Below are 24,623 nucleotides of genomic sequence, written 5' to 3'. Positions count from 1 at the left end.
ATGTTACATATCCCATCACTATTTCTGGAAGAACTGAAAAAAGAGGAGAAAAACTTTAGGCAATACACATTATATATGTCATCACAATTAATACTCACAATAATAGCAAAGGCTTTTCATTTGAGTGAAGACACTAACAGATGAAAACATTTCCTATAATTTAAGGTGGGGAAACAGTTTATGCAATCTGACATAAGTGAGGCAGTAACTAATACAGAAAAAGAATTTGCCCTCAATGGTGACAATCTGCTAAATTTAGATAAATCTCCTATTAGTTGGCATTCACACGTATAGTAAGTAATTTAGATAAGGAAGTGATAATTACTACCAGTTGTTTTTAATGGGACAGCCTAAATAATACATTTCCAAATGAACAGAAATTTACTAAAAAAAAAAGAGACATCTGAATACCAAATATCAGCAATAAACTGGAAAGGGGTAGTGGAAAGGTAGGAAGCTGCTGGTAGTGTACGGTGAACCAGGAATCCAGTCAACTGTGGAGTTAATATGGCTAGGAATCATTGTGACTTGAGTTACCATGCAGCTGCAGTCTCTCTTCTTGACATCGTTTACTTCTATAAAAGGAAAATGCTGTTTGGGTCTGCCTCAAAAGGTTTTTATTTTATTTTATTTTTTATTTTTTGATCTGATCAATGGGCCAAACACCAGTGAGGTCCATTCTGAGGACCAAGAAACAATGGGTCAGAAAGGGTCCTAGGCCAACAACCACTCCAATTAACCAGAAACTGGGATAAGGACAGCAAACGTGGGAAACCAGGATTACCTGGACTTAATGATCTGAGGGCTGCAGGTGTGACCTAACCCGGCTTAGCGAGCTAACGAGATGAAATAGCGCACACATTAAGTTATAATTATTTAAGTTTCAGAGAAATAATGCATGAATTCGAGCACGAATGATAATGAATGGTCTGCTGTAATTATTTTTGGACAGGGCTAGGGGATGAAGGGCTGATCCAATATGGTAAGTATATAGCTACCTAAGACCCATTTCCAAGAGACTTGGCTGCTATCTGTTAATTCAAATCTGACTTTGTAGAAATTAACTAAGTGAAGGCAGGACTATGCAGAAATGTGCTAAAAAATTTACTTAAAAACTGTTTTATTTTATATTTAATGCTGTTTCCCATTTATTATGTTTTAACGAAGTTCATATGCTTCTTTTCCTTTAGCTTTTTGTTTTCTTACAGATATAGTTGAAAATCCTTTTGTAGCTCCACCTGATATAATCCTCTCCTTCTTCTCCAGTGGGTAAGCACTATTCTGATATAAGAATGTATCTATCTCATTCATGTCTTTTATTTTTACTACGTATTTTCATAACCAGAAACGTTATATCACATCATTTTGTGTTTTAAAAACATGTTCCAGTCTTCATTTTAATAATCCACAAACATCACGAAAGGTTAAGTAAAGAATTCTAATCCTTAATTTCTGAAGGACTATAGACTTTTTTCTTTAATAAGATCTTTCAGTCTTAAAGTATGTGTAATTAAAAGAAAAGTTACCATCTTGCTTCTTTTGTACAATGCCTTGAAACAAAGTCATCTCGTATTTTATTGCCCTAAGACGTGCTAATGACATTTACATTCACTGCACAGCGTTTTAACACCTTCAAACATAGTATTTTTATGTTAATTTCATTAACAGTGATACTGAGAAAGCTGTTCAGTAGCACAGCAGAATGCCAGAGGAACTCAAGCCCATCAGATCTGAAGATCGTGGCACCCTGCTAATAAAACAATTAAGAGCATCCCGCAGGGAAAGACAATTCTGTCAATTAACCTTCAATGCCAATTAGTACCAGTACTTTCTGAGGAAAAGTCATATTTTCAAATGATGATAAAAAATTTAGTTCCTAACCTGAATCATTAACCAGAATAGGCATATTATTTAAATGAACTCTCAGTTTAGGTAAAAGTTCAAGATCAAAAACCACTTAATAAAAATACTACGTGGGAGATACAATATTTATTTACCATGCCTCAATTCACAAGACAATTAGAGAGGTAATCATAGCTGTATAAACAATTTCTTCTAACTAAATAAATAAGCAAATAAGCTTTATTGAAGGCAGTGGGGAAGGTAGAAGGATAACCCCAAAATTAAATTTTAAGTTCTAGACAGTGTCCGTGTGTGTGCTCTGAAAGTTCCTTTTTCTTTTTGGTGTCTGGAATTCAGTACTGATTTTCTCACAGAAATAGCATTACATGCTAGCTTCTCAGCAAATCCACCAGAGACTATTTTATACATAACACAGCAGGAACATTGCTGGTCAATACCATCTACTCAGCATCAAGTGGCCAGGGCTGTAGGTGGTGGGAGCTCCAGGAGCTCCAGAGAAGAGTGGCTGTGGCAGAGAACTATTCCAAAATACTTCAAAAGTGGGGGGCAACAAACACAGGTGGATCCAGCAGCCAGTATGGATGTTTGGGGGCTATCTGTGATTTAAGAACTACTTATACTAAAGAATTCCCCCAAAGTAATCTCAGTTCTATATAACTATAATATGTTTGGAATTTGTATACATAAATCAACATAGTTCAACAAATGTATACATTAAAAACTTTAAATGTTTTACTAATAGATGACAATTCAAACACAAGAGGGATATTGCATAAGCAGAAGTCCCAAGATGGAAATATATTTTTCCAAATGAAAACAAATCAAATGAAATTAGAATCTAACTCCTCAAATTATATTTTAGCACAACAAAACTATCCCACAATTTCTTTAAAAAGTTAATAAGCACACATAGTAAAAAGACACTCCAATGAAAATAGAGATTAAAATATATTATAAAACAATAAACATCAAAACTGTGTGATACCAGTTCAAAAATGAAAACACAGAGTACTGGAACAGGAGGGCCAAGAAATAGACATAATGCTGTATGTGTTTTCATTTTAGGTAAACTGAGTTTCTTCAAAAGGGAGATGTCTATAAGCAGGGAAAGGTTATAATAAATGGCATACCAATATGGGGAAGAAAAAAGTTGGAGCTACGCTTTATAAACCAATGAACCCCAGGTGTATTAAACAAATATTTCAAAAAAATTCCTGAAAAATAAAATAATTAAATCACAGGGAAAATAAAAACAGACGTTGACTAGTTTTGTGGCAGAGTTTAAAATTACCAAAGAAAACACAAACAACAACAGATTAAAGCACATTAAAAGTTGATTTTAAAAGTAACAAAATTACATTTAAATAGAAAACACTACAAGAGTGACAAAATAACTAAAATCAAATATGAGAAAGCGGTTACAAGGAGTTATAATGTTTTATGGAGTGTACACTCAATCAGGGGAAAACACACGTTTTACTTCCCACGATTCTGAGAGGCAATAGTGACCTTGTTCTACTCATGTATTAATAATTTTGAAAACCAGTACAAGCCTCTTGTAAAAATCCTGTAACAATAAACAAAGTGATTATAACAAGGTTACTTCCTTCTGACCTAACTGAAGGAGATACAGCCAGTACATGGAGCTCTACTGTGTACATTCCTCTCTCCCTGGGAAAAGGAGACAGTCCGTCATCATAACCCTGTACCAGTCTGTACCAGACTCTGCTGCCTCAAGGAACAGCAGCAGGACCTCCGTCTGAGGTTCCCACAGAGAACAGACAGGTGATGTGACTATAGTCTAGACTCCATGTACAGGATTCACTGAGGGGGTTGTCAGTAAATTGTGTTTTAACTGTGTATCTTCCCATTACTCCTGCTGTCAGCACTACAGCCTATGAGTTCCCAAGTATGGACTGCCTCTGAAGAGCCCTACATAGTGACCTCTCATCTGCCAGACAATTATAGTCACTTTCTGGACTGAAGGCAGATATAGCCTCCCACCACGACTAATCTTGCTGCCTGGAAATAACCTGCCACTCCATTCTACATTGCCAGAGCCCTTGTCCCACTGCAAAAAAGCAGGAAATGCTGCATTGGTAATAATGACTGAGGGATCACTGAGTGCTCACTGCTTTGGGCTGGTCATCTACAACTGCTGACCTCTGATCTTCCTGGCCAGCTCCAGAGTACTCACATACTTCCCCTGCTCAACTTACCTTTATAAAGTTGAAAAAACAGATGGAGAGATGAATGGGTGGGTGGATGGATGTGGATGTGTACCCAGGTGGGCGCTCCATCAGCTGCTGTTAGAGCATCCTTGACGGACATTATGCACCTCCTCCAAAAGCATGTCCTTGGTCCACGCTATGTCTCCTTCATTTCTGAGGTACCTCCCTGCAACTTACTTCTGCTTACAAACTTGGCTAACCCAAAATAAACTATATGCTTTCCAGTCCCCATCTCTCCAATTCCTATGTCATAACAGACTCAATTATATAGTGCGCAACCATTAAAAGCTGTAATTATAAAGACTATGTATAACATACGACATACAAAAAGGGGCCTAAACATGCCAATGTCTTTCTTTCCCTCATTCTTACATAGTTCATCCCAAAAACTATTAGGCAGGCAAGAGCAAAGTAGGCATCAGCATGAGAGTGGAGGCAAATGGCATGGGCTGAGAAAAGCTTCTGCACTATGGAAGGGTGAGGGCCGTGACAGCCAAGCACAGCCATGCTCGTGGTCTGAGCAAGGAGGGTCCCAGTCTGAGGAGGAGGGCAGAATAACAGTATATGGTTTACATAATGGAAGCCAGGTTCATCACTGTCAGAAAAAGGAGCTAGGAATAAGTGAGAAAACTACAACTAACCCTATGGTATTGGGTTGGGATTAGAAGTATTGGTGTATTGGTATAAACTCCTCGTTAGCAATATAGATACTGAAATACAAATATTTCAAACTACCAATATAAATAGATGTAGAAGTACAGTTGTAAAAGTTGTACACAAACACAAACACACACACATTTTCCTAGCTCTGTTCACAGAAAGGATGTGGAAGCAGTGACACTCCAGTAGCAATGAACATACCTGGTTGCTAAATACCATTCTGTACTAAAAGGAACCAGGGCTCCTTGGGGAATTGGTTAGCTTGAGGAAAGTACAAGATGAGTCTGGAATAATCTTGTGTCAGAAAGTAATGAAGTGCTTACAGAACAATGAGGACAAGTGAAAGGACACGAGAGCCAGCTTGAAGAAACTCACAGTGGCCAAATCTAGGACAACTTGATATTCAAATAAATAATGACAAAAAACAGACCAAAACCTAGTAAATAAAATTGCAAGCTGTGTGACCCTTTGAATAAATAAATGGCAAGAAGAGAAAGTTCTTACAATGAAAATCCAACTGATAAGTATAGAAAGAATGACGAATTTTTTTAAAAATCACCATTTGGCAACAACCATCAGAATAATAATTAATTCAGCCAAAAACAAAAAGAATGTATTCTAAAACCAGTGGGTGAAAGTGGTAATATTCCATAATGGAATGGAAAATTTACAATATCAAAGTACCTTCAATCTCAAAGTACTTTACCACATACTTACTAATAACAAAGAAGAAAAGAGTAACTCCCCACTGGGGAGGCCTGGCAGCTGCACCTTAGTTGAGTGATCAAAGTGAACATCGTCAGTCATGGGACAAATGGAAACCGTATAATGAGATATGAGAAAAACAGCATCATTTCTCTGATAGTCCTGCCAAAGATGCATATTAGTCTAATCATAAGGGGACATAGTCCATTCTCACACTTCTATAAAGAACTACTTGAGACTGTGTAATTTATGGAGAAAAGAGGTTTAATTGACTTCCAGTTCCACAGGCTTACCAGGAAGCATGACTGGGAGAACTCAGGAAACTTACAGTCATGGCAGAAGGCAAAGGGGAAGCAAGGTATGTCTTCTCATGGCAACAGGAGAGGGGGTCGGGGGGAAGTGCCACACACTTTCAAATCATCAGATCTCACAAGAACTCACTCACTATCAAGAGAACAGCCCGGGGGAAATCCACCCCCATGATCCAATCACCTCCCACAAGGTCCCTCCTCCAATATTGGGAATTACAATTCAACATGAGATCTGGGTGGGGACACAGGGCCAAAACATATCAACGGATGAATCCTACATTTATGTAGAGGGACATTCTACAACATATCTGACCTACTGTTTTCAAAACTGCCAAAGTCATAAAAGTCCCTCCTCTGATATTGGGAATTACAATTCAACATGAGATTTGGGTGGGGACACAGAGTCAAACCATATCAACAGGTGAATCCTACATTTATGTAGAGGGACATTCTACAACATCTCTGACCTACTGTTTTCAAAACTGCCAAAGTCATCAAAGTCTAGGAAAGGTCAAGGAAAAGTTCAGGACTGAAAGACAATAGAGAGAGGTAACAACCAAATGCCATACAGGAAATAGGACTAAATATGAGACCCACAAGGAACACTGTTGGGACAAATGGCACGACTTGAATGAGGTCTGAGGATCCGATGGTAGAAATGTATCAGTGTTAGTGTCCTAATGTAGATGTCAGTGTTTAAAAGAAATATACAATGAAGTATTTATGGACGGCAGGACACTATTTACTTTCCAATAATTTTGAAATTAAAAAGTTCTTGGTACTATTCTTGCAACTTTTCTATGATACTCAAGTTATTTTCAAAACAAAAAATAGACATGATACCAAATCCTCTAAGTATGTTACAATTATAACTATTAAGATGAATATAAATAATAGAAATAAAATTATTAAAAGAAACCATTGTGTTAAGGTTTTGCATTTGAGGGGTACTTTTTAACTTAAAAAATTCCTTTAATGTCTTATTTCCATAAGAACAACTTTTCAGATAATTGTTCACATTTAATTAAACAAGACAATGGGTATTATAAAAAAGTCCTCCAGCCAAACAGAAGAGGAACAGCCTATTGAAGCAAACAGTCTCACCCTTTTTATACCTAATCAGCAATTAATTCTAAGATGCGCATGTTCTCCCATTGCCTAGCTAACTTGTTTTCTCACAACAATATATACAAAGATCTCTGAAAATTGAAATGAGATACCTTGATTTAGATGTGTGGCCTCCATGATCTGAACACCATTCACAGAGCACTGGGACCCACTCAAGGGTATCAGAGTCACTGTCCCCCCGATATTTTCAAAGATGCAGTGCTCACTCTCCAGGTCAAGGCCATGAAGAACTAAAGTGGAAAAACAAAGTAGAAAGAATTTTTCCCCCTTTTGTATCTACTGCAATGATTCCCAGCAATTTATCTATCAATTTATTTATTTTCCTTTTGAATACTCTTCCTTTTCCACATAAATATCATGAAGTAAACATTTATGTTTAGTGAGAAAACCGAACTTCAGGAGCTCATGACATTCACTGATGGGACTGGAAGATCCTTAGAATGTTCTTCAAGGGATCTGGACATTACCTGCGTAAGAAAATCAGTTCTGGGATGTTAACGCATTTCATCTTTGGGGAGAAAACAGTTGAGTAACTTGTTTTAACTGAATACCATGGAGTTGCCCTGTTTGATACTGAAAAAATTTCCTCCATCAGCCACCCAGAGGCCACAGAAAATAGAAGCAAAAGTGCTTCATGGGTCAAGGACTTACTGAGACCTCTGCACTAACAGGTACTGCACTCCATGAGCAGAAACCCAAGGTGAACTTGGCATGACATGAATCTTGAAAAGCCCAAAAGGTCTTCAGAAGCCATACTGAGATGCCTGTTGCCTGATCCTGTGTCAATTCTGAGACCTCTCAGGGTATGCAGCTGCTGAAGTTTATCTATTCATGTATAACTCTCCTGGATTCTTGTTTGAAGAACGGTCAAACACACATATGAACATCTGTCAAATAAGCCTACATGATTTCAGGCACAGATCTTGGCTAGCGTCTTGGGAGTACAAGCCAACTAGTTTCTACTGGATCCACAAAATTGTACTACTGATCTGTGATCACAGAAAACGTGTGTTCTTATCACTTATCATCATTTATAGTTACGCCAAATATCAAACACGTAATTTAACAATTAGAAGAAGAGGCCGGATGCCTAATTCTACTCAAAAATAGGTGAATCTGGGGACTTCTAGAAAATGGTTTTTATCTCTCTCAGTCTCACAATAAATAGTAAATATTAGGTTGGTGCAAAAGGAACTGTGGTTTTTGCCATTACTGTTGCACCAACCTAATACATGTAGGAACATGCTAGGATTGGCTCAATTAATAGCTTAAACTTGGCGAGAAAGCAGGTTCATTGCCAGCAATTCTAAAAGCAGTTGAGACAATATAATTCTTCCCCTGTCAATCCCTACCTTGCAACACACATATACACACCCACCACCAACACCACCAATTGCCTAAGTTATCCTCTTAAAGCCTGGAAGGACCTCATCTGTGTAGGCTAAGTCACTGATTATCTGTGAGTCCTATGAAGACTTTCAGGAAACCCAAAAAGCCATGCTTCCACATGTGTGTATGCTGCGTTTTCTCCTACTTTCTGTTGTCATCATTGTGAAGCCAAGTGTCTACAACCCTCCTCTTCAAAAGACCTATATCTTTTATCTGTGTCTGTTGGTATATTTCCATCAATCATTGTTCCATTGTAAGACAATGTAGAGTGATTTAAGTAACTGTGTTCCTCAAAGACCTGACAAGGTATGGAATGTAGGGTGGGGGAAAGGGTTTATTGGCCCATTGTATTCACCAAATTAGTTGTTCTGCATTATTCATTTGAGTTGTATTCTAAATTACAGAAATATATATATATGTGTGTGTGTGTGTATATGTGTGTGTGTATATATATACACACATATACACACACACATACATACTGACCAACACTGTACTTGAAAAATAATTTAATTTTCTATAATTACTTCAATGTCAGTCATTCAAAAAGGTTCTTCCTTGAACACAACCTTAAAAAAATCATTGGGAAGAGATCACTGACAAATATGCTCACCAATATCTTGCTCTGTGGAAGCATCTTCTCTACCAACATAGGTCTGACCTTCCTGGGAAGAAAAGCCAAGCAAAACGTATTAGTAAGAAGAGAAGGAATAGCTTGTTTCTTCATGTTTCATTTAAGCTCAAACAACATAGTGACCAATGGGATGAACAACATCCTGGCAGGCCACAACTTCAATGGAACGAGAGCTCCCCACGGTGCTGTAAAAAAGCTCCAGTTGTCTGGAAAGGTTTAATGTACAGCAATGGTGAGGCCCTGCTTTGGCAGCGTCAACACTTTGCTCATGACAGGAGTATCACCGATGTTCCTGATCCTTTCTGGGGAGGTTCTCCAGTGGCCAAGATATTCTTTGCGTCTAAAGATATAGTTTATGCAAGTCTGCAAAACACAAATGCAGTAGCTTTCTCATTGTAAGTTATGGTCAGAGAGAGGGCACTAAGGTCAAGGTCACAGAGCCACCCATTAATACTGATGTGGAATTCTGTACTCCCAAGATGAACTGCCTGCTTGGAACCAAGCCCAATAATGCACGTGAGAAGCACAATTTCATAATTACCACCAGGGACCAGGAAACTATACATACAACAAAATGCCCCCAGCTGTTTGCAACTTCTCTCCTTCAGTCTGTGTGCCTTTTTGTTCCTTACCTTCCTCTTACTAATCCCACAGAATAGAAGGCAAACCAATGGCTCATGATTTAACTTTAGATAACAAGGGAACTTTAAATACCAAAGAATCCCAATGAGCTGCTGAAAATCCCCAAAGGGCTCAAGGATTTGTCGCATATTCTTTAATCTAATTTAGTTGTGTTCATGACCATAGAATATTATAATAAACCCAGTTAGTGTCTAATGGAGAAACTGGAAACAAAAGTAGAATGTTCCACTTAATCAGTTTCTACCTTTAAATGATACAAGATGATTCCAGTACTCAAAAGGTCATCATCGATGCCAATTAAATGAGGCAGTTCAGAATCCAAAACAACTCCAATCCCTTCTTTCCTGAGGGCTAAAGTTTGTTCCTGAAATTAAGAGGGAAAGAAAAAGAAAAGGTTACTTTGGGAAAAGAGAACTTCATATTAGGTGTTCTTCAGATTGTCAGAATGGGCAACATTTTATTTCTCGTCTAAAAAACTGCAAGAAAAATGGACCTTAAACTTTGTGTTGAAATCCTGGCAGGTAGTAAGCAAAGTGAACTTGGAACATATGAAAAGCGCAATATAAAATAAATTAAACTCATTGCCTGATATACAACCTCTTCAAATCAAATCTTCCTTCAGAAAGGTTCTAGGAACATCCAAACTACAAAGTAAACTTTCTCACTCTTCAGAGCCTTTATGTCATTTAATATCAAGATGTCGCCTTAGTTGATGGTTTTCTCTCCACTTACCATGGCTGAACTGTGCATGGTCCTAAGAAGCCTTCCTGTGCATTAGTTACCCTGCACCAGAAGAACCTGGCCCTCTGCCTCCTGTGCCATCAACTTCTCCTATCCACTGGATTATTCCCTGCTCTATATTAATATGAATCTGCTATTCACCTCCCATCCCCAACCCCCACCACATCTTTCGGCCATGCCTCTCCTTCTAGCTACCATCAATTTCTCTGTGCTTTTTAGAGAAAACTACCTCCAAAAATTTCCCTATACCTACAATTCTTCAGCTCCTTCCCTCTCACTCTCTCTTGAACTTGCTCTATGAAGGCTATTGTCTTTGGGACTCTTCTTTACCAACACTGACTCTCTCGATGGTCTCCTTCTGTCTCTTGACTTTACCTGCCATCAATATGCTGATGACTCTCAAATTGCATCTTCAGGACAGATGACTCCCTTAAGTCCCATACTCATATACATACCGTATATATGAGTATACCATATATATGTGTGTGTGTGTTTGTGTGTGTGTGTGTGTGTGTGTATACCAACCCAACTCAGTTTATCTATGGAGACGTCAAACAGGCAGCACAAATTTAACACATTTAAAAACAAAACAAAACAAAACAAAAACCTTGATTCTCTCTGCCTCCCAAACCTGCAGACTATCCTATCTCAGTAAATACCAACCTTTCCTGTTTGGCCTAAATACCATGCTTATACTTTGTCCCTTTCTTTCTCTAAACTCTACATATGTAGTGTTAACTCTACGTTCAAAATATGCCCAGAATCTGGTAACATCAAACCATCTGCAGCACGTGCCTCTGGCCCAAACCATTGTCTTTCACCTGGGTTACTGCAATAATCCAGATCACCACTCACGTGTCCCATGATAGACCCTCAACTCAGCAGCCAGAAGGCCATCAGGGCAGGTCACGCTTCTGCTCAGGTACTTTAAATAGCCTCCCATTTCAGTGAGACAAAAGCTGAAGTCTTTGTGACGTTCTACCAAATTCTACCTGATCTCATCCCATGCTCACTCGCTCTCATCTCCTGCCGCTCTCCCTCTTGCTCACTCCTCTCCAGGGATACAGGCACCTTGCTGCTCTTCAAACTTGCCAGCCTGCCCCATCTCCGGGATGCACTCACTATGGTTCCTTCTGCCTTTGTGGTTGTTGTTTCCTCTGTCACTGCTATCCTTCTCTTCCCCTACAGTAGGGTTTCTGGAGTGCGGCACAGTTGTCATTTCAGACCAGGTAATTCTTCGTTCTTACGCACAGTAGGATATTTTGTAGCACCCTTGCCTCCACCCAATAGATGCTACCAACACATCTGATGTTCTGACAACCAAACATGTCTCCAGACATTTGAGAAACATCGCCCTAGATACATACATAACATGGTCCCTTCCTTCCTTCAGGTCTCTGCTCAGAAGCCACCCTCCCCATCACCCCATACAAAATAGCAACCACCAATGTTCCTCATGGTGATTTCTCTCCTTGGGAATGGCTAGTATTTTATCTATATATATATGTAAAATATTTTATTTATATTTTAAATATATATAAAATATATAAAGTTTATTACCTGTCCTCTGGCTAGAATGTAACGCAGCACCTAATTTCATGTCCCACACATCAATTAATATTTGCCAGTGGAATGAATGAGTACATGCACAGAGTTCAATGGAATGCAGAGGGAAGGTCAGAGGCAACCCTCAGGAAGAGAATGGGAGGCCCTATCTTAACATCAGACCCATCTGACCCCAGACAAAAGACCTCTAAAGTCAAGCTTCTGGGGAAGTCTGAAGTAGAAAGCAGACAAATTCCAGAAGGCTGAAGGTAAAAGCTGCAGTCTTGAGGTTGGGCTGAACCAGGTTCAGACTAAATCATGTACAAGAGCATGACATTATGCTCCATGACTGCACGAGCAACAGTAAAGCCAGGTCCAACTACTAACTGGGGATCCTGGTCAGAGATGCTCCTGGAGAATCTCCTTCCCTCCCTGACTCCTACAATCAGACACAGTGACCAAGACACATCTCAGTAACCCCAACACTCCAACACCCAGCACTGCCCTAAACATAAACACGATTCCTTACAATCCTGGAATCAATAAATGTACTCTGTGTCATTTAAGTATTAAAACAACCTACAAAGTCTACCATTCACTAGGTGATGGATTCAGAACTTCTCAAGCTAGTGTAAGACCATCAAAGCAAAACTCAAACCTTGTAGACAAGGGAACTCCTGAGAGGTTTCTGGGGCAGGGCGAAGAGAGAGAAGTCTCTCAGGCCTCTGCAGATATTTAAGTTTCAAATGCACACTGAAGATGTGAAGTCATGCGAGAGGGCAGTGAAATGAAGTAGCAAAAAAAAAAAAAAAAAAGAAAAGAAAAAGAGATGGCTTTAAAAAAAAAAAAACATAAAAATCACAACGTGAAAAAGCAATTTAATTTAAAAACCATTAAATAGATACGCAGAGAAAATGACCAATGCATAACTTAGATTCAAGAAAAGGAAATGAAGCGTGTCATTGTTCTTCAATTACTCCTCTTATCAGCCAACCTCCCATTCCATGGCTCAGAACCTCAGGCTTTGAGGCTGGAGACTTCAGTAACACTGATTTACTATAGCAAGGAACATGCAAATCTCAGCTAAACTGAGCACTCTCCATAAGCCAACCCCTACTCCTACCTCTCAGATATTAGCAGAATTCATGCTTTTTCCTCCTGACCATGAAATTCAAGCAGAAATGGGATGTGATTTTTGTAAAGACGTATATTACAGAGGAGAATTTAATCACACAGCTCTATTTCATAAAATGATGTCCTCATGGGAAGGTCTGGTAGCTCTGAACTGTGACCAAACTGCACAAACAGTCAGTAGCCCCATGGCAATGAATTATTACAGGCCTCTAGGTCCACATGAAAAGGAAACTGACCATTCTCATAAGTCCAGAGGCATGTGTATTTTCTTTCTGCACAAAAGTGGACAATGACCCCCCTACCCCCCAAAATGCAATATTTTAAACTTTAATAGCTCCCACTCAAACTAGAGAAATTGCTTTGGACTACATCCCAGTTTAGTTTAATATTCTTTCTTTTATTAACCATTGAGAAACACTTTGTTTTTCCTTGAAATAAGACTTTGAAAGGCATTGGAAATTCATAGTTTCAGAGCCATTAGGTCAAAAGTTTTACTTGTTCCCACGCATCCCCAGCATGTACACACACACACACACACACACTCACATACACTTCCATACATATAATGGGTAAAATCTGAATTAAGAGAAAGTTTTCCAGGATTGTAAGTGGGGAAGAATGAATTTATGATTAATGCTGCCCTAAAGCTCTATGACATTCAAGCTGCATTCAACTACATGATATTATAAAAGTGTCACCTCATAAAACTGGAAACGAGGGTTTAAATCATTGCTCAAGTGAAAAAGTCATTTCAGACAAAAATATCTATCACGTATAAAATATTTATTGAGTGGCATCTACTGTTATACATAATTTATGAAACACCTCTTGGATAAGATGGAATACTTAACATAGTAGAGTGGGCCACCCTCCCCCAACTCCAGACACAGAATCCCAAAGAAATCAAGGTAAAATATGTATACTTGCATATATTTTACATTGAAACAAAGATTTCGGCAACCATGCTTATTTGGATTAAAAAAAAAAAAAAACCCATAAACTGACTAAAACTGTCAAAACATAGCATCAGTTTATTTTAAGCATCATGTTCACAACATTTACAAATGATATGCTCCATATGTTTTTCTTCAACCCCCAGGCATCTATTCAGGTGAAATCCATCTGAATTTAAAACACATGCCCTTTGCTGGGACAGTCACAGAATCAACTTCTGCCCCTTCTGGTGGCTCTGGTGATTGCAGGCAGGGCTGCCCAGATCCCGTGGGAAGACCAGAGGAGGACTCGGCTCAATGTGCAAGGCCACTGTAACCACCATAATGGTTTATGAGAGTAAGCAGGGAGTCTAGCTCTTTTAACCACAACCACACCCTAGTGCCCAGCACTTGCCTTACAAAACTCCACAACTTTCTTGAATAAGTGAAAACAATACAAAAACTTACCAACAACAAAAATCTATTTTTTTTTCCTCTTAGAAAGACTACCTGGGATCTAGATTATACTTGGAAAAAACTGGGAAAAGTTGAGAGTCTGTCTGTCCCATGTAAATTAAGATCTCTTTAGGAATAATAATTATTTGTCTTCACAGAGTATGTTAGGTGAAGACAGCTGCAGCGGGCACACAGTAGTCACTCACTAAGTGCTGATTATTTGGTACTATAGGGAGTGATTTCTAACTGGCACTTTTTTTTTCTTTCTCCTGAACAGACAAGAATGAAATGTCAGAATCTTTTTGTGAAAATTTATGCAACAGAGAATTATATATTTCACCAGCGAGTAGAATTTTGTAGTTGACTCACATCATAAAGTGCACATAATTTTTGCAACCCCAACTACAAACACAGCAGATGTTTAGGGGCTGGGGACTGGGGACAATCAGGGTTTACAGCATACGCCCCGTGTGGGTATGAGGATGGGGGGAGGAAGTCAGATAGCCAGAAAGATGTCGATAAAAAATAAAATTATCCTCTAGTAAAACTACTTCTTAATTTAAAAAAGTTGTAGGTGATTTTATTTAAATTTAACAGAATGAAAAGAAACTATTTCAACCATGTTTCTTTATTATTAATATAAGAGGTATTTCCTAAAATATCCTTGTAGCCAAGAGGTTATGAAACATATTCACACTGCATACACATTTTTCATAAGTGTTTCAGTTTTAAGCACCATTACCTGAGTCTGTACCAGTTTGAGAACGTTGCTTTTTGCCTTGGCATCTGAATGACATGGTAGCTGTGTCGATTTGGGGCGGCCACATGGTGCATGTTGGGCAGTACAGTACTTCCTTTCCTCAGAAGGTTAAAGACATGTCTCCACCCTTTTCAAAAACTGAATGCTACTCTAAAAAAATTAAGCTAGTCTGACTTTTAGTCCACAGCAGACAATTTGGTTTTAGGTCTGGATGTTTAAAGAGTTTCTTCTTTATCCTTGAAATTCAGTGGCTTAATTGGGATAGATCTCAGTGCTGAACATCCTCTACTCTATATTTTCCTGGAACACAATACATTCTTCTGATCTGCAGACTAAGTTCTTTCATCTACTTATTTTTCATTTCACAAAGCTTGTCTTATTTTCCATTTTCTATTTCATTTGTTGACAGTCTACTTTAAGAACACCAACTGTCCTTATATTACACTGGTCTTTGTCTTCTATTTCTTTCACCTTCTGATTGCTTTACTATCTTGATCACTCCATTTATGTTCAATGGGCCTAACAAGCCTTTATTCTCTTAGTAATCTGATTTTCAGTGGCATCTATTCTTTTCCTTGATATTTTCTAATATTATGTATTAGTCCTGCAATGATGTTGTGTTGGGCCTCAGAGGCTTTCTTTATTCTACAATCTCTCTTTTTTCATCTCAGTTTGCTTTTTATTACCATCTTGCTTTGTTTATTGAATTCATGTTTCTCATTCATTTGTTCCACAGAATGAAACAATTCTAAGGAATTCCCCTCTCTCCCGTGAAGTGTGTTTTCATCTATATTGGGATCTTTTATCTTTTGCATGCTGTATTTCTCTTCCTTCTTGTTCTCTACCTGCCCATCTGCCCACCTGTCCATCCACCCATAGCTATAGTTATGTTTATAAAATTGTTCTACTTTTTTTCATCTTGTATATGCTTAGGTGTATCTGTGCAAATATTCCATGTGCTCTAACATAGGATGGGAAACCCCTCGACACTTGCCCGGCCGTATCTGTGACATTTCTAGTTGACTGAGTAGTCTGCAGTCTACCCACTTTTCTCTAGCCACATGGAATGACAGAGGGCCAGGAGATCTCACCTGAGGCACCACAAGCTTTGTTTGAGTCCCAGCCCTCTCTTCCTGGGCTCCCTAATGATTGGGAAGGGGTCCTCTTCCCAGGGGTAGGGAAAGGGCAAGACGCCCTCGAGGTTCCCCAGGCCTTCACTTACAAGAGAGAGTCAGCTCAGCTCTCACTTCATTCCAGTTACCACCACTGGCCATCGCTATTACTCCTCAGTAACAATAGGAAAATCAATTTTGTTCCTCCGATTGAGGGTGCAGTTGGGGGAATTTTGGGATCATCACTAATTCAGCTTCTCAGGTGCAGGTTTAGGAATATCCCCTTCACAATCTTTCCTTTTCCCCAGCAGCCACTTATGATCTTTTCTCACATGCTTCCTCTTAGTGACTTCACAGTAGTACTGCTGCTGCAGGCTTGTATGTTTGTTATGCCTTTTATTATTTCTTCATTTCCTTGAAATCTGTGATGGAATCACCAACTGGTTTTTTAACATTGAAGACAAGAATAGCATTAAAAGGCTACAAAAAGGAAGGATGAAAACAAGTGGTACTCCAGGTTTTAGGGGATTTCTTGAGCAAAGATACAAAGGCTAAAAACATGGGCACAGAGTCATCCCCCGATATCCATGGGGGACTGGTTCCTGGACCCCTGAGGATACCAAATCCAAGGATGCTCAAGTCTCTCATGAAAAATGGCATGCTACTTGCACGTAACCTATGCATATGCTACTGTATACTTTAAATCATCTCTAGATTACTTGTCATACCAAATACAATGTGTGATGTAAATAGTTATTATACTGTATTATTTAGGGAATAATGACAAGAAAAAAGTCTGTAGATGTTCAGTACAGGCAGAACCATCATAGGTCTAACAACATAATACATATCAGCAATAATATAGCATTTTCTCCATTTTTTTCTAATATTTTCAATCTGTGGTTGGTAAAATCCATGGATGCAGAACCTACACATATGGAGGACCGATTGTATACACAAGGAACCATTGCACATCCAGTTTAGCTGGTAAACCTGCAAAAATGGTCTGGAAAGCCAGGCAGATGAGTCATTATTTGATTCAGAACTGGGAAGGCATTGACAATTTTGAAAATAGGAATTGGTTGATACTTCATCAGATGAATCTGGCAGGATGTACAGGGTGTATAAGAACAGAGTAAAAAGGGGGATGGGATTAGAATGGAAGTGACAACTTGAGAGTCACTGGAGAGGTATGTGGATTCTATGTGACTAACAGTTTGGGTTGATGGACCTTAAGTAAAGACATTCTCCTCGACTGTTTTAGTCCTCTTAATGAGAAATATGGAAACTGGAGATTCAAGAAAAACTGATAGATGCCAAAAGATTTTTATTGCTAGGCAAAAAATATACTTATGTTTCCTTGTAATACTTTCCAGGGAACTCAGTAAGAAGATATTATTTATGTGTTAAAAATCACTCACAAATTTGACTAGCAAGTGATGTCTAGTAACTTACATGTTTTTAATAATGTACAAATGCTAAAAGTCATTATCAGCTGGGCGTAGTGGCTCATGCCTGTAATCCCAGTACTTTGAGAGGCTGAGATGGGCAGATCACTTGAGGTCAGGAGTTCAAGGATAGCCTGGAAAACATGGTAAAACCACTCTCTACTAAAAATACAAAACAAAAAAAAAAATAGGCAGGTGTGGTGGTGTGCGCCTGTAGTCCCAGCTACTGGAGAAACTGAGGCAGGAGAATCACTTGAACCTAGGAGGAGGAAGTTGAAGTGAGCCAAGATTGTGCCACTGCACTCCAGCCTGGGTGACAAAGCAAGACTCCGTCTCAAAAAAAAAAAAGTCACTATCAACAAAAACCAATTAGCTCTGAAACCCTGAAAGTAAGCAACAAGCTAGCATTCACCCAGAAGCTACTGTTTCTCATACAGTAGGCCCCCTTGTATCTGAAGTTTTGCTTTCCCTGGTTTCAGTTACCCAATGTCAACTGTGGTCCAAACATAGGTAAGTACAGTGCAGTAAGCTATTTTGAGAGAGAGACTATTAACATAACTTTTATTACAGTATAATGTTATCATTGCTCTATTACCATTGTTCATCTCTTACTGTGCCTAATTTATAAATTAAACTTTACCATAGGTATATACATATAGGAAAAACAGTGTATATAGGGTTCATATTGTTTGCAATGTCAGGCAACCACTGGAGGGCTTGGAGTATATCCTCTGCAGAGAAGCGGGGGTCTATTGTATTCTCTTTTCCACATAGGAAGAATCATGTCCATCTAACAAAGTAGAAACAGCCACCAAGATTACTAGGAAGTCAGTGAAGTTCTGTCAACTGCCTCAACCACCAACCTGGCTTTCTCCTTCTTTGATCCACACAACCTAAGCAAGTTGTGATGAAAAGACATTAAGAATCTCCTTCATCCTCCCCCAGGAAATGACTTTTTTATTTTTGCTGTGTTCCCAGAGAGTGACGACGTGAAGAAAAACAATATTGGTAGGCCAGTAACATGTTCTATGTCCCTGCAAAGTTGATTAGTAATATGTAACCCTTCAGGTAAGGGCTCTATTAATTATGATCTATGAATCATAATCAGATTTAAAAACAAACAAAAATAAAACAAAACAAAAACAAAAAAGAGAAGGGAAAGAGCGGTCTGTGAAAGTTAACAAATGGAAATCCACTGGGGATCAGCCTCTGTCAGAACCAAGCTCCAGGAAGGAGGAGGTTCAGGTGGGAAGGCAGAGTTCACAATCCACAGCTTGGGAAAAAGAAGAATCAAGTGGGTCAGCCTAGAAGTCACCTTTGACTCCTCTCTTTGCCTCAGACTTCACAGAGCTCCACCTCCATGATATGGTCTGAATCATCCACAACTTTCCATCTCTACTGCTACCGCCCTGGTCTCAGTAACCTCCACAGCCTGCCTGAGTCTCTGATATCCCCCAATTAGTCTTTTTGCTTCTCTTGCCACCCTATCATCTACTCTCCATATGGCAGCAGAGCCACCTTTTCAAAATATCAAGAGACCATGCATAAAACACTACAATGGGTTCCCATGCGTTTGGAATAAAATGGTCACCATATCTCACTTAATCTTGCCCCTGCCCACCTCTCCAACCTCAGCTCCCCTCCACTTTCTACCTGACAGTCACAGTGGCCTCCTCATTCCCACTGCAGGGCTTCTCCATGTGCTGTTTAGTCTGCCTGGAAAATTCTCCCCTAAATCTCCATGGCTTGCCCTTTCTTGTCAGTCTGTTCTATTTGGGACCACAGACACCAGTGAGGGAGACTGTATTAGTCCATTTTTGCACTGCTGACAAAGACATGCCAAAGACTGGAAAGAAAGAAGTTTGAATGGACTTACAGTTCCACGTGGCTGGGGAGCCCTCACAATCATGGAGGAAGGCAAGGAGGAGCAAGTCATATCTTACATGGATGGCAGCAGGCAAAGGGAGAGCTGGTGCAGGGAAACTCCACCTTATAATACCATCAGATCTCGTGAGACTTACTCGCTATCACGAGAACAGCACAGAAAAGACCTGCCCCCGTGATTCAATTACCTCCCACCAATTCCCTCCCATAATATGTGGGAATTCAAGATGAGATTTGGGTGGAGACACAGCCAAACCATATCAGAGATGAACAAGGTCCCTGCTCAGACAAAGCTTATTCCCTATGCAAGTAACTCCACCCCTACTCCCAGACACACTCTGTCATTCCACCTGGCTTACTGTCTTTACAGCACTTAAAGTGATCAAAATTTCTCATACATTAGTTTATTTTCTGTCTGCCCCTGCAGAAAGCAAAGAATAGGTCCAAGCCAAGATATCAAGCCCAGAGAAGGAGAGGTCAGGATGGGGTCAGTGAGAGCCAAACTATTAAAAACAGTATCCAAGGCCAAGACTGTCTCTTATCAATCCCATTTTTAATGTTCCTTGCCAGTCAAAAGCAGCCCTTAAAATTCAAAACAATAGTTAATATGGCCAGAATAAGCCAGAAAAAAATATGGGAATTTTGTTAAAATGTTAACATTTAATTCTAATAAACTATCATCATAAATAATTTAATAACTGTCCCCAAAATCTGTACCTAGCATCACATCAGACAGGCACCTAATATGTCACTGAAAATGAACTAAAAATATAAAAGCCTTGCTTTTTCCATGACTTTAAAACAAGCCATATTATAATACCTATGGTTAAAACACACACACGTACGCACACACAGACAGGCACACATTTAGAACCAATGTGGAAGAGTCACAGCACTCACCAGGGCAGAATTAGGAAGGGAAGGGTCTGGCTAACACCACACCACGGCACCAACAAACCTAGATGTCCTGGCCTTACTGGCAGTCAGCCCCTAAACAGTGAATATAATTAATACTGCCCTTTTAATGAACAGAAACTCTTGGGGCAGTTCAATTTCCACTACACTTCCCATTGCAGAAACATCGTTCTTTATTTAAATGCCAAATAGCTAAGTGTTGGCACAGTTCAGAGAAGATGCTGTGTAGATCTTTCTGATGAAACAGTCCTCTCCGCTGGCTGAGCAAATCATCCAGATGTCGGTATTTAAATTATGCAAAATGCATAATACCAATTAAAGAAATTACGTGTGAAAATATGCAAGAGCAAATTTCCTCACATTAATATTTAACTAGACTTTTTAAGTAGAGCAGCATCTTCTGATCACAAGTACTTTAGTATATTTAACCTAAATGGAAACCCAAAATATTCAGGATGGTTCGTCAGAAGATTCTACAAGGGCATTTTCTACATAATACAGACATTTACACAGGTAAAACACTTAAGGGAAAGGATTACTTTAAGTGGGATGCTGTAGCCCAGAAAGTATCAATCTGATATTGGCCTTATACTTTGGTCTTGTAAAGCTGGCCTGTTCTTGTCTCTCACCCACAGGAATACGTCATGCTCATCTTCATCTTCCAGCCTGTGCTCTAGTGATAAAGTCCTCCTAAGACAACCCTCTGATTCCCGGTTACAAGTGTTTCCCCTTCCCCAGGGGTCATTTAGAGCCTACTCAGGTCTACTGTGACCCCTTCCTCTGCACTCCACAGTTATCAGGCCTAATCGCATGGATCTCCGTCAAACACAGATCAGTGACTTTACATTCACGCATTGCTTGTTTCTCCTGCTAGACCAAGGAGCTTTCAAAAAATTGGTATTTTTTGAAATGTTAAAATATCAAAAAAATATCAGGCTTGTGCCCGCACCAGATCCTCTGAATGAGCATCTCAGGGGCAGGATCCAGGCATTTTTTTAAACTCTCAGGAATTTTACATCCAGGTTGGGCATAATTTTCTGTATCCTCCAAACGACACCTCTATCCTGCTGGGTGCACTTTGAGAATGCTCAAAAGGGCAAGTACCGCGACCTAACTCCTTCATTTGCCAGCTACCTTGTTCTGTGATTTATTCAACCGACACCTAAGGACCATCTGCTACTTGTCAGGTGCTAGTCTACATTAGGGATATATCAGTGAGTAAAGCAGGCACCCTCTTATATTTTATATATATCTGTCTCTGTCTTTAGATCTAAGTCTACATCTGTATTATATGTAAAGATCCATCCATATTACATTAAAGAATCTACAGATATACAGTCAGGCATCGCTTAATGACAGGGATGCATTCTGAGAAATACGTCACTGGGTAATTTCATCACTATGCAAACATCTAAAGTGAACTTAGATAAACTGAGATGTGGTTACCAGAAGCTGGAGGGGTTGTAGGGGAGGGCTGGGGAAATGTTGGTCAAAGAATGCATATTTACAGTGATATAGAAGGAATAAGTTCAAGAGATCTACTGTACAGCATGGTGACTATACTGAATGATGATACATTGTATTCTTGAAAAATGCTGAGAGAGTGGATGCTAGGTGTTCTCACCTCAAAATGATAACCATGTAAGCTAATGCATTTGTTAATTGGCTAGATTTAACGATTTCACAATGTGTGTGTGTGTGTGTATATATATATATTAAAAATAGGTGCCTATCTAATGCAATGCTAGGTGTGTATATATACACACATACATATTATATATAAATATATAAAAATATATAATATAAATATATTTATACATGAAAAATATATAATTTTTCATGTCAATTTTAAAAATACATTTGATAAATCACACCTTGAAAAAAAAATATATGACAGAACTTGTAATAGTGCCTTGGCATGATTCTGTGATGATAAATATATCCCAGCTTTTTAATTACACAGAAAATGAAATATTAAAGCCAAAATCCTCTGTTTTATCTCTTTTGCAAGCTACTCTGTACCATTCTTTCACATAAAATTGGAGTAGGGTGGGAGGAGAACCGCCAGCAGCGGCAAAAGGAGGTCTTCTTTAACAGGTGAGATGTGGAGGTCTTCTTTAACAGGTGAGATGTTAGAGGTTAATCTCTAGGCCTGGCGCACAGCCTTCATTTATTTCTTAGCCAACTGAGGAGCCAGTATCATTATCAGAAGGGAATTTAGGAAAAAGCAAGAAGGTGATGAAGAATGAGAGGGAGGAAGAAAAGAAGGAAAAGGAACAAACTTCCAGCTTCTCACAATTCCCTTCTGAAAGACACACACTCACATGGCAAGGCACACTGGTGAGTAGGTCAAAACCATCCCCTAATGAGTAGGCTCCTTGCTTCTTCTAGGATATGGGTTAAGTAACCCCAATCTGAAAGTCCAAAATCCAAAATGCTACAAAATCCCAAATGTTTTGAGTGACAATGTGATGCTCAAAGGAAATGTTCACTGGAGCATGTTGGATTTCAGATTTCCAGATAGGAGATGCTCAACCAGAAATAAAATTTGTTTTTCATGGAGAAGACAGAACATAACCCCCTCCCACCTTCTATTAATCAAATATTCACTCCAATCACTAAACCCAAATTTGTCAAATAAATCAAACTGTTCAAACTACTGCTTACACCATAAGTAATGACAGTATGTCAAAGAAAACAGCAGTATAGAAGGGAGTGTCTTCTTTGGCTGTGCAGTAAACTTGGTGAAAAGGAGGGAAACCACAACCCAGAAACAGGACAGGTGACTGAATAAATTGTCCTCTATGAACCCAAAGAGTTAATATTTTGTAAAACCATCTGCCACTGAAGTCCTGTCTCATCCTGTCCCTTTGAGAGTTCACACCGTGTATATCATAACAGAACACTTTATATGAACACCAGCCCCAAAGGCGCCTCAAAACCTCTAATCAATTTGGCCTGAATACAAATGTGTATCTTGGTTGTATAAAGACTATTATGGGCAACAATATTTTACACAAGTATTCCTGTAAGTGATACATTGCACTTTGACATTATTAATATATCTTTAGCAAGATAAATTACCCAGTAAATCAAACGGGCTCATTCACTTGGATTATGCAGGAGAGGACTGCTCCAAAGCCCAAATATAATTTTGAATGTTGACTGCGCATGGCCCCAATAGTTTATTAAAATAAGAAATATAATCCATTTTACAAAGAGAATTACATTAGAAAGCTTTTTGTAAGTAAAGCACATGTGACTAAGGTTATAGAACTTGTCAAGGAAATGTGAAGTTCAAGATAAAAAAAAATTGTGTTTGCTGATCTGGTCCATTAATAGTAAAGCAGTAAACCAAATATAACATAACGTAGACATGCAACACTTTCCAATCACACACATCAATTAGTTTTGCTAATATGTGCAGTGCAAGTCAGTTGTCTAAACATCTAACTTCTCACAGCCACAGTCAGGAGTCAAAAGGAAACAAACTCTTTCCTAAGCCATTACGAACTTCAACCATAAAATCTCACATCTTGCATTAGTTAAAAAACTATTTGCATGTTGTAAACTGGATACAATCACTTTGGAAAACTATTTGGCAGTGTCTTCTACAGTAAAATAACATCCACATCACATGCCCCAGCAGTTCCATCCCCAGGCCCTATGGTAGAAGTCAGCCAACTATGGCTGAAGGCCAAATAAGGCTGTCTGCCTGTTTTTGTATGGTTGGAATGCTAAGAGTGATTTTTATATTTTCAGATGGTCAAAAAAAAAAAAAAAATCAAAAGAAGAATATTACTTCATGATGTGTAAAGTGTATAAAATTCCAATTTCAATGTCCATAAAGCTTTATTGGAATACATGTTCCATGTTCATTCATTTACAAATTGCCTGCTGCTTTTTGCTATCATGGTGTAGTACCGTGGAGTACTTGCAACACAGGTGGCATGGGCCAAGAAGAAGGAACTGCTTACTACCTAGCCTTTCAGAGCAGCAAGTTTGCTGACCTCTGCACTAGGCATACATGTTCACTGAAAGACATGCTAAAAAATGCTCATAGTTTTACACAGTTACATAGAATTCCATTTTTTTGTATCTATTCTAATTTATGTATCCTGTGCACTGTTTGT

The 24,623-nt window shown here is 38.9% G+C and overlaps 1 protein-coding gene across 4 annotated transcripts in view; it reads right to left on the bottom strand.

The window, feature by feature from the left end:
• KIF16B (kinesin family member 16B) overlaps nucleotides 1–24,623 on the bottom strand; it is a 311,606-nt gene that overhangs the window by 152,164 nt on the left and 134,819 nt on the right. For all 4 annotated transcript variants that reach the window (XM_023217818.2, XM_023217819.2, XM_031934693.1 and 1 more), the window contains 3 exons: nucleotides 9,808–9,927; nucleotides 8,901–8,952; nucleotides 6,991–7,128 (listed from right to left, as the gene is read on the bottom strand). In XM_023217818.2, coding sequence (XP_023073586.1) covers nucleotides 6,991–7,128; nucleotides 8,901–8,952; nucleotides 9,808–9,927 — 310 coding nt within the window. The remainder of the gene's footprint in view (nucleotides 1–6,990; nucleotides 7,129–8,900; nucleotides 8,953–9,807; nucleotides 9,928–24,623) is intronic.

This window comes from Piliocolobus tephrosceles, chromosome 20 (assembly GCF_002776525.5).
Source record: "Piliocolobus tephrosceles isolate RC106 chromosome 20, ASM277652v3, whole genome shotgun sequence".
Taxonomy (NCBI): Eukaryota; Metazoa; Chordata; class Mammalia; order Primates; family Cercopithecidae; genus Piliocolobus; species Piliocolobus tephrosceles.
This window is presented reverse-complemented; position numbering and strand designations above follow the sequence as displayed.